At 36.4% G+C, this 11,456-nt stretch overlaps 1 protein-coding gene across 2 annotated transcripts; it reads right to left on the bottom strand.

Annotated features, from left to right (window-relative positions):
• Window positions 1–5,762: 5,762 nt before the first annotated feature.
• LOC104217187 (uncharacterized) lies at window positions 5,763–10,754 on the bottom strand. Of its 2 annotated transcripts, none has more exons than XM_009767363.2 (3): window positions 10,380–10,754; window positions 6,245–6,535; window positions 5,763–6,016 (listed from the first exon to the last, which is right to left on the bottom strand). In XM_009767363.2, exons 1-3 carry the CDS (start codon window positions 10,674–10,676, stop codon window positions 5,987–5,989), a joined length of 618 nt encoding a protein of 205 aa, XP_009765665.1. In that variant the 5' UTR covers window positions 10,677–10,754; the 3' UTR covers window positions 5,763–5,986. The 2 variants fall into 2 exon arrangements, with proteins under 2 accessions (XP_009765665.1, XP_070006932.1); XM_070150831.1 differs by lacking the exon at window positions 10,380–10,754 and adding an exon at window positions 9,286–9,767.
• Between the last annotated feature and the right edge of the window lie 702 nt (window positions 10,755–11,456).

The following is an 11,456-nucleotide window of genomic DNA, read 5'->3' on the forward strand; positions in this document are numbered from 1 at the left end:
ATCGGCCGAATCATCCGCAATCGGGGGCAGGTTCATCTGTTCAATTTGAAATCTCGATACGAATTCCCTGAGCATTTCGTCATCTCTTTGTTTTACCTTGAAAATGTCCGATTTTTTTGTCTCGACCTTAATGGCCCCTACATGTGCTTTCATAAAGGCAGCTGCAAGCATAACAAACGAATCAATAGATTTGGGGGCAAGTTGTGATACTACATCATCGCTTCCTTTGACAGGGTTTCTCTGAACCTTTTTAACAAAACCAACTCGATCTCGGCATGTTCTAAGTCGTTTCCCTTGATGGCATACGTGTAGGAGGTCACGTGCTCATTTGGATCCGTGGTTCCATTATACTTCGTAATATTGGGCATACAGAACTTCTTCGGGATTGGCTTCGGTACAGCACTTGGAGGAAAAGGATTTTAGACAAATTTCTTGGAGTCCAGACCTTTCAATATCGGGGGCGTTCCTGGGATTTGATCACCTCTAGAGTTATAGGTCTCCACTTTTTTGTTGTTGGCCTTAATTCTCCCCCGATTCCACCCGCTTTGTCAGTTCCTCGAGCATTTTGATTATTTCAGGGTTGGTCCAGGCCTCAGCTTCACCCGACTTTTTTGCTAGTCATTTCTTTGGGTGTTTTGCTGGGATGATTTGAGCTCAACTCTGCTAGGGGTGCGGCTTTGATTTTGCAGCTGTGCTATCGCCGCTTGTTGGGCCTATAACATTTCGAAGATCACCCGCAGATTGATCATGTCGCCTTCACCTTTGAGCGTACCTCGAGTTGTTGGTCGGGCTCCTCCGCAAACGCTGTTCTCAGGGTCGGTCGGCAGGTTGGCATCGATGGCCACATGTGAGTTAGCATCGATAGGATCCTCAACTAGGAATCCATTGGGATTAGCTGGGGACACCTCGTTGCTAGGTACTATATTATTGTTTTCGCCATGATGGCCAAACTCAGCATCAACGTTCAAGTGAGCAGACTGAGAGTTTGACATTCTTAGGTAGGTCTGAAATTAAAATCTCAAAGAACAAGCGTAAAATATGGTGTGTTATGGAAATTTATATCAAACTACCACTATTATCCTTAGCCCCACGGTGGGCGCCAAATTGTTTACCCTTAAAAATAGATAACAGTTGAATTTATATGCGGTTTAAGGATATATAGACTAATTCAATACAAGTTATTAATGACGTCAGATGAACAAATTAAAGATAGAATAAACAATCAAACCAATAGTAGTATTGAGTTTGGGCTCGGTTATGAGCTTAACAAGTAGCCTGCCTTTGGTTCGGAGCCAAACACTTATGAAGAACTATGAGCAAAATTAAGAACTTTGAATAACTTTTAGAAACAAAGAAAACATATGTATATTGCCTTGGTACGCATGTTACAGAGTATTTATTGAATAATAAACTTCCCCTTTATATAGTAGGGGAGTTTTACCCTAAGTACAATTAAAAGGAAGGTAAAGACCTTCCTTTTTGCTAATCACTGATTTGTTGCCGATACGTGCCGAGATTCACGCCGTGATATCTGGCTGGGCACGAATATCATGGACCGTTGGTTAATCGTGTGTGGATGTTTGGTAATGCTTCCCAAGGTCTACTCGAACCGGATCGGGGGAGTGTGATCTCGATGGTTCCGAGGGCAGGTGTTTTGTTCGGGCCTTGATACGAGAGGCTCCCAGCTTCGATTTTGATTCCTCATAGTTACGTCCTTGCTTCATTTGCCCCACCAGGATATCAGGGTGATCATTAGCCTCGGTTTTACCCGTATACAATGTTATGTTATAATATATATTTTTATAATAGCACCTCATAATAGCAGCCAAAAAATATCGAGCAAACGAGACTGTTATAGAAAGGTTTGACTGTAATAAGTTAAGCTCAGAGATCATAGTGAATCGTCTTACACTATCGGCTCTATGCAAGGTCTCAATTACCCAGTTGACGTCCTTTCCTTTAAAGGATTCAACTGTCATACCCACAAGACACATTTTACGCATGTGAACCATTTACAACTATTTGGAATCAGTTTTAATTTGAATTGCTTCAACTGTTAATCATGACACAAGTTTTAGTCTCCAAACTTAGGGTGTGTTTGGTATTAGGAAAATATTTTTCACATAAATATTTTCTGAAAAAATACTTATTTTCTGATATTTGGTTAGTAAGTAAAAAAATATTATATCAAAAGCATTTTTAAATAATCTAGGAACTCACAGTAGGGCGGGTGGAGTCTGATTTCGGTATCTGAGGTCTGCTCCGAGGACAGACAAGGGTCGGTGTCTGATGTGATTCTTCGAGTTAACAAAGAACCAACCGACCAGGATCAAGATCTTGAAACGAAAATATGGTTTGTGGGTCGATTTCAAGAAACAACATATCTCAAGTTTTAGGACTCAGAATCTAATGATTCAAAAACGAGGTGAAATATGACGATCCGAACTATAAGAAAGACTATTTACTCATTTAAAACAAGTAAATAACGATGTTGCACCAGTTTAATGATAGTTATGATTCTATGATATCAAAAGAACGAATTGAGATCAAGAAACGTGTTTTTGAAAAATCAAGAACAGAACAAGTTCCTAAAGTCACCACTTGAAATCAATTAACGTGATAAAGAAACACCACATAAAATTAAAAATAAGATAAATACTATCACCACCTTGCTTGGAACCAAAAACAAAGATAAAGAACACAAAATAGAGAAAAATACTCTATTATAAAACTAGGCAAACCTAAAAAACGTGAATTCTTTTTTTGCAAGGCAAGAGAACCTTTTATACAGGCCTAGAGTCTCTTCTTTGATGACTACAATTCTTATTCTAATATGGAAATAAAATAACTAAAGACAAGGAAAGTAAAATCCCTATTCTACAAGGAAAAGAAATTAGAATCCTACTAAAAGAAAAATCCTTATTCTAAAAGGAATACAATAAATCCTAAAGAATCTTGACTTCTTGAAATCAATCTTGAGCTTCTTGGACTTCTTTCACTTCTTGAAAATAAGTCCATATGTTTGGACTTTAGCTCTAAAATATGATCTTTGCCATAATTAATAAAATTTAATATAGATTCTTCGTTTACATCATTCTCCCCTAGTTGAGAAGGCTCGTCCTCGAGTCTAATGGCTCCACAAATGGCACAAGATTGACAACTTCCATAATATGATTGAACTCATATTCACCATGCTCTAAGTTGCATTTTTCTAACCTATCAAAGAGCTTCATCGTATTGTAACAAAGTTTAGCATGTGGCCGAGCTAAATCCCACTTTCTCAATCGTATCTTTGTACTAATATTTCTACAATGAATCCTCTTAAATCGATTTTTAAACACTAATCCATAATCATAAGTTATTTTCTTTTGATCTTCAAGAATCCTGGTCTTTTTCATATCAATGTGGTACTTATGGGATATGTCCAAAAAAGTCGATTTAGTACCACAAAAACTTTTAAAAGAATCAAATTCAAGTACCTTTAGATCAAGCTTTGAGATTGAAGTATATCTTCTTGAGAATTCATCAGTAACAATGCTCTCATATTTTACTAGATCATAACCATATATGGAATTTGTGTTGAGATTTTCTGTTCCAACATATTCTTGAAAATATTCATCCTTTGGAGGCAGGAAAAAAGCTGGAACAAAGTATGAACTCAAACCCTCCATAATAAAATCCTTTTTAAGCAACCCTTCCTCTTGTGTTTGTAAAATTTCATGAACCTTTGCATTAACGAAATATGTTGCCTCTCTTGGAATGATAGAATCAACAATCAAATCAATATTATGTTGAGCATCTCTATTTTTTTGGAAAGTTAAGATCATATATGGGATGCTCCAACGGATCATTATCAAACTTCAGAGGTAAATCCTCAATTTGTGGATCTAGTGCATGCTCCTCCTCCTTGTGCTCTTCCATGGTAATACCAACATTCAAAGACTTTTTCTCTATTGATTGGACCAATTGTTTGTAATTTGGTCACAAAAGAATCATCCTTGGGCTTCAGATTTTTAGCAACTTCTTCGGGATTCAATGGTACTAAAATAATCTTACGTTCATCCTTTGTAAAAGAATATGTCTGCATCATATTTAGCACACCTATCATACACTTATGGTCTTCCAAGTAATAACTGACAAGCATCCATCTTCACTACGTCACACCAAATCTGGTATTTATAGACCTTGTCAATAGAAAAGAGACTAGGCATTGACGAGTTACCTCTACACCATCATTATCTTCAACTTCGTTGCTGTAAGAATATGGATGAAGTTTGGTTGACAAGCCAAGATTTGTAACCATCTCTTCAGAAACGATATATATGTGACTCCCACGATCAATGATCAACGAACTAATTTTTCCAAGGGAGGTACGTCTAGTGTGAAAAAGAGATTCATGTTGTCTCGTTTCTTCATCTTCTTGAACCAAAATTCTTTGTCTTGGTTGAATCTTAGACATGATGATTTTTCAACCTTTGGACCTGTGGGTTAGAGCTCTAATACCAAATTGATGTGATTCTTTGAGTTAACAAAGAACCAACCGACCAGGATCAAGATCTTGCTTGGAACCAAAAATAAAGATAAAGAAGACAAAATAGAGAAAAATATTCTATTGTAAAACTAGGCAAACCTCAAAAACGTGAATTCTTTTTTACAAGGCAAGAGAACCCTTTATATATGCTTAGAGTCTCTTCTTTGATGACTACAATTCCTATTCTAATATGGAAATAAAATAACTTAAGACAAGGAAAGTAAAATCCCTATTCTACAAGAAAAGGAAATTAGAATCCTACTAAAAGAAAAATCCTTATTCTAAAAGGAATACAATAAATCCTAAAGAATCTTGACTTCTTGAAATCAATCTTGAGCTTTTTGGACTTCTTGCGCTTCTTGAAAATAAGTCCATATATTTGGACTTGAGCTCTAAAATATAATCTTTGCCACAATTAATAAAATTTAACATAGATTCTTTGTTTACATGTGTCCAAAATGAAGGTCCGAGGTTCAAGATCGGGATCAGACATGGGGTTAAGTTCATGGAAAATATTTTATCAATCCAAACCAAATATTTTCATTCATACGGAACACACCTCCAATCCTCAGTCATTTTCCATTTCGGATACAAAAAGAAAATATCTTCTTGACAACCCCCCCCCCCCCGGGAAATACCCCTTTTGCGTAGTCTTTTAGAGCAAACTTTTTATACAAAGTTCTTTTAAAGTGTAGGAAAGAACATGTAATTATGATGACTAGCAAGTTTTTATTGTGGACAAAAAACAGTGAGAGTACTGAATCTTGGAGGGCCCTTTGCATTCGCACGCTTAATTATGCACTTCTTGCACCATATGCTTAGGTGGAATATTACCAATGGTGAATGCCATTCTTGCACCAAAACTCAAAATTATGATCATTTTGTTAAAATTAAACAACTTCTTTTCCAAATATCGAGTGTAGAGTTCCAATTGTTATAATTGCTTGTAATGGTCGACACTATCCCCACGGCCCACACCTTAAGAGAATAGATTTCTGGTCAAGATTCAAACTCTACACGTGATGTGAAGCGTGACCGCATATGTTAAATGTAAAGTCAAGTCTCAGAAGTCACTCGTAGTTCAAGGAAAAACATTCTCTATTCAATTATACTCTATGTTGAACGAACTCTTCATATTCGTATCGGATCCTTTAAAATTATACTACTTTTGAAAGATCCGACATGTACCCGTTAGTAGTTTTGATACCAACACAGATTATGCTACATAGTATGAATTAAAACTTAGCAGCAAATTGGAAGTTAGAAATAAACTTTTCAAATGACTCAAGTATGACAAAGAGGACAATTTGACTTTGAAAATTCTAACAGAACTGCCTAATGGGCCACGTTCTTTACAAATTCAAATATAACTTTGACACTATACGATAATATTCAACGAATAAACAGTTTCCCCTTTAATGATTCTGAATTCCACCCCATAGGACACTGCGAAAGTCATATTATTCTAAATATAGCAGTAAGCACCTGAGAATTGTTTCACAAAGTCAGCAATTGCATATGCATTATCATAACAAATTAAAGACATCAAAAATCAAAGTAAAAAGAAGGGATGTATGTCGCTTGGAATCTTCAAAAATGGCGCCGGACACGTTGAATCCTCCAAAAGTAGTGAACTTTTTGGATGATTCAACATGGGTGCGACAACATTTTTGCATAGTACGAGTAACATAGGAAGGGACTTTGTGTTTTCACCTGAGAGAAGGCAGCATTTTTGAAAGCCCTCCAAAACAATCTTGACAGACAGTGATGATCAAAGTGGCTACTGAATCTGAGATGCATCACATTTGAGCAAAAAACTATGGCACCAATTACAAAAACTAACAATATCCAAGCTTTTCTTGCCATGAAACTCTTAAATATGGAAGCAAAGCAAATAAAGACAATAGAACCAAGTTTAACGATTCCATCTTTGTCCCGTTGATACAGAGATTGAATGAAGAGGGCTAGGTTTCCTACAACCACTGAACTCTGAGATATCGTTGCCTGCATTAGAAAAGATAGAGATATACCATACTTTGTTAATTATTTAAGATAGCATGGAACATAAGGGGGTGAACAGAAAATTGAACACGGGAGGATATACAATGCCAAGTCAATCGCTCTTAATCGTTGATGAGGACGAGCAACGATGAGGACGCTCGTTTCATATTTTATTCAAACAAAACTCCTAGTATCTAGAGTTAGAAGTTTCATTAGAACAATACAAGATGAGGCTTTGTCAAGGCTAGTTTCATATTTTACTTGCGAGGTTGAGTAGTACTCGCCCCTCTCTCTAAAGGGGCTTGTGCATTTCACTCTAATGTCTACTAAAACGAGGTTAGAACGAGTAGATGAAGCCCTCAATTTAGTGGCTTCTTTGACCCTAATTTTTCATTTCCGCTTTAACTTCTCTGGTTTACGGAATAAATTAATTGGATATATAACCTCGAACAAGTTTCCAACTCAAAATTTTCTTGGAATTGATAAAACTTGTTCGATCCAAAGTGTTTCAAGCGGGAATCAATTGGGAGACCTATAATGTTTCATACCAACAGCTGCTATGACGATAGGTGTAGAATACTGCTTCACACACCACTACTACTTTATACAGTAGGGAAATAATTTTTTTATTTTTAATTTATAATGCTTCAACGATATACACGTAGTTAGGGGTGAGTATCGGTCAATTCTGTTAAGTTGTAAATATTATCGTTACATAACCGATAAGATATCAGTTATCAGGTATCGGTTAATCAGTTATCGATTGTTATCGGGTCGGTTATCGATTTACCCGATAAGATAACTTAATTTAGAGGGAAAAGTGTAGTGTATGATACTAATTGATCATATAACCTTGACCCTTTCAATTATATTCTAAATAGTGAATAAAAGTTTCGTGAACGCATGTCTACCCTCATCAAAAAGTTTGTTTAATTGCATACAATAACAAATTTTACTGAAATGTATTTCATATATTCACACAAGAATGAACATCAATGAGATTATGAAATAAAAGAGGATGACTTCACTATATTAACTTGCATCCTACCAAGACAATGACGGAAGAACTCATTATTATGTTTTCGGAAAATGGCCAAATATACCTCTGTATTATGAGAAAATGTTTAAATATAACCCTCGTTATACTTTGGGTCCAAATATACCCCTACCGTCATACAGTGGTTCAAATATACTCCTCTTCCATTAAGTTTGTCCAAAATGGATATCAAATCCTACGTGACACTAATATTTGATGAGGTGGATGCCACATGGCATGCCACCTCATCGCCCCTAACCCATTTTACCCTTCCCTTTAAATGTGGAAACTCAAACTTAGTCTCCTCCTTCAAAGAAAATGATAAATGTGACAGTTTTGATAACATGAAATACCTTTGTCTTTTTCTGCCATATTAACTGCAAAATTCAAAGAACAGGAAAGTTACACAACATCACAGAAACACCAGCGTGAAAAGACGGACAAATTTCACGTTACAATATAATTTAGTTGCTTGTCCTTCAAGGTATTGCCTTTTGTTTGTGTTGTAAAAGATTCAAAGAAAAATAAAGTAGCAGAAAACATGGAACACCCTAATAGAAACAAGCAAAACCAGTCGAAGGTGTTGTCCATAAGCAAGCTCAGTTCATTTCTGGGTAAGACATGTCCAAAAGTCAATTTCAAAGCCCTCAAGCGAAAGTTTTCCACCTAGTAATATCAGCTATCTGATTAATGATTATGAGCAGCTTGCTTTAAGGTTGTATTTGTCCAAAAACTCATCCCGCTACTTTTTTTAGTCGAGGATGGGAAGATTAGTGGTGGGGAGGGGTAAAATGGGTTAGGGGAGCTGAGGTGACATGCCAATCTCATCAAATATTAGTGTCACGTAGGATTTGATGTCCACTTTGGACAAACTCAACGGAAGAGGGGTATATTTGAACCAGTAGTATGACAAAGGGGTATATTTGGACCCAAATATAAAGAGAGGTATATTTAAACCTTTTCTCATAATACAGAGACATATTTAGCCTTTTTCCGTTAATTCTTTCATCAAACCCAACAATGTTCTATCGGAGAAGGGTCATATTTATCCTTTTATATTAAAAAATAAGTTATATTTACCCTCCGTTTGCTTTTTGAATATTCTTATCTCTATCGTTCTACTTTGAGTTTAAAATTACCCCTAGCCGTTAATCCACTTATCAACAACAACAACAACAATCCAGTATAATCCTATTTAGTGGGATTTGGGGAGGGTAGTGTGTACGCAGACCTTACCCCTACCCTGTGATAAAGAGGTTATTTCCAAATCCACTCATCAAAACATTAATAAATACACGTGGCACCCGCTGGTTGCTTAAAAAAATATCCACCCTACTACCTATTATTTCTAACCGACCCAAGCTTAAGACCCTACCCGACCCACACGAACCTCCCACTTGAATCCCCACCCACAATGCTAGAGAGCATGGAGTACATGAGAAGTCCCTTTATAATTCCATAACTGATTTTTGGGTCTCTGTATATATACTTTACTTATATCACAATATCACTTTATTTAATTTTTGTTTATTGCAAGATAAGTAGTTTTAATCACAAGAATTATAAGTTTTTCTATTACTATTATTTTCTTGCTAATGGAATTATGAGATCCATTCCAAAGGGGATGTGTCCTTTTCTTGGGAGAACAAGCCAGGGGTTAGTAAAGTTACACCAACAAACTTTTTTGCAACCGTTAGTTTTTCACTAATATTTTTACCATCGCTATGCCCGGTGCCGAAAGAAGCAAAGACTGCAGCATTCCATCACCTACAAATTCCTCATCCGCCGTGCACTTTTCAGCCGCCGCAGCTATTGAGAAGTTCACCTAGAAGGGGATTCAAGAAGCAAGATGATCCATTCTTGATGGGCTATAAAGAGTGCACAAAAAGCTCAAGGAAACTACACAAGTTTTTAGGTAGTTTAAGGATGATTATGGCCGTTGGGGGATGAAGAATAAGAGTAAGTGTTGGGGGATTTACGTGAAGGGGCTCGGTTGGGTCGGGTAGGTCTTGACCTTGGGTCAGTTAGAAATAATAGTAAGTAGGGTGGGTATTTTTTTGAGCAACCGGAGAGTGCCATGTGTCTTTTTAAAGTTCTGATGAGTTGATTAACGGCTGGGGTAATTTTAAACCCAAAGTGGAACGGTAGGAGTAAGAATATGCAAAAAGTGAAATTGAGGATAAATACAACTTATTTTTTAAAGTAGAGGGATAAATATGACCCTTCTCCGATGTTTTATTGTTTAAGAGGGAAATATTAAATGTATTGATACTATAAAACGCATTTATCCAACAATTGTAGCAAGAGCAATAACATATTCTCGAAAAGTAGCACGTGCACTCCGGGCTATTCGGGAGAATTTATTGGGAGGATCAATTAGCAGAACATACTTACCATTGGAAATATTAGACGACGATAATTACAAAAATCACTTTCATGTGTCTTTCTACTGTCCAAACACAGTAGAAACAACACAAAATAGTAGCAATTACATTTTGAAAATTAAGAAGTCCAAACATAGTACTAATAGACAACGAAGCCCTAAGGTGGCTTTGAATATCTAAGAGCATAATTATAATTTTGATAAAGCTTATTGGGTTATTGGTTAAACTATTAATAAAATTGGGCAAACTGACACCCAATCCGATAACCCAATAATCAAATAAGACAAAACTATTACGGAACAATTAACTCAATAACTCCATGCCGATAACCCAATAAGCTTTTACCCATATATGCCCAGCCCTAGACGTAATTCAAGTCAAGAAGCCATCATATCTTCCATGTTAATGGGATTATAGAAACGCATACCTTGTTCTTTGGTTTGGAACTGATCGCTCTACTATTGTTCTTGGAACGTCTTCGAATACGAAGTCTTTCAAGGAATCGATGGAGTTTCGATTTCAAGGATTTTGATTTCTGGGGATTTGGAAAGGTTGGTGTTTCAGATTTAAGATGGATCAAGAATCTGCAGTACTTGAACTTGAGAGAGAATGGGAAAAACTTGCAATTGGGTAAAAAGTTGGAGGCTACCAATTTGAAATCCAAGTTCTTGGCCTTGGCCTGCACATTGAGTTTCCATGAATGGCATTGCTGCCCTGCATCCATTCTCCCAGAGGCCAGAACTTGCTTTACTAGCCGTTACGGCTCTTTAAATCCATTTCTTTTTTCATTTTGTTTCGTTTGAGTAGTATTGTTTTAATTATTTAAGGAAGCATTTTAAAGATATACTACAACTAATATCCTGTTTCATTTGGCTTCCGGTGCAGTTAACTTTCTACTCTAAAATTACATCACAATTTATTAAGCTAAGTTATAATTAACAAATTACATACTGTACAAAATATTTAAAATGCACATTTGGTTTAGTGATGTGGTAGGATTAGGGCTGCAGAAATTGGCCCAAGCCCAAATGACCCCGCTCAACCCGCCCAAGGTTGGGCTGGTTATTATCCTGCCCATTTATTGAGCTTATCCCATCTTGACCCAACTTATTTAAAGTTGAACAAATTTTTAGCCCAAATTGATCCACGAGTAACTTTGTCAAAATCTCTTAGAAATAAATTATTTTGTTTGATATGTTATATATGACCATAACAAAAGAAAAAAAAAGTTAAGAAGAAAACACATATTAAGTAAAGTATGAAAAGAGTTGGGCGGGTTGGGCTATGACCCGAATTTAGCTCATTTTGACTCAACTCATCGTATCCCAAGTAACTTTTGAGCGGGTCATTTGACCCGTTTAATTATTGACTCAATCTATTTTGACCCGTTCAAAATCGGCTCAACCCGCCCATTTAACACCCCTAGGTTGGATGATTGAAATTATTTCAACTTTAATAAGAGATTTTGATAATAGACTATAGTTGGGTGAACGGGCAATGCCTT

Source organism: Nicotiana sylvestris, chromosome 7 (assembly GCF_000393655.2).
Source record: "Nicotiana sylvestris chromosome 7, ASM39365v2, whole genome shotgun sequence".
NCBI classification, from domain to species: Eukaryota; Viridiplantae; Streptophyta; class Magnoliopsida; order Solanales; family Solanaceae; genus Nicotiana; species Nicotiana sylvestris.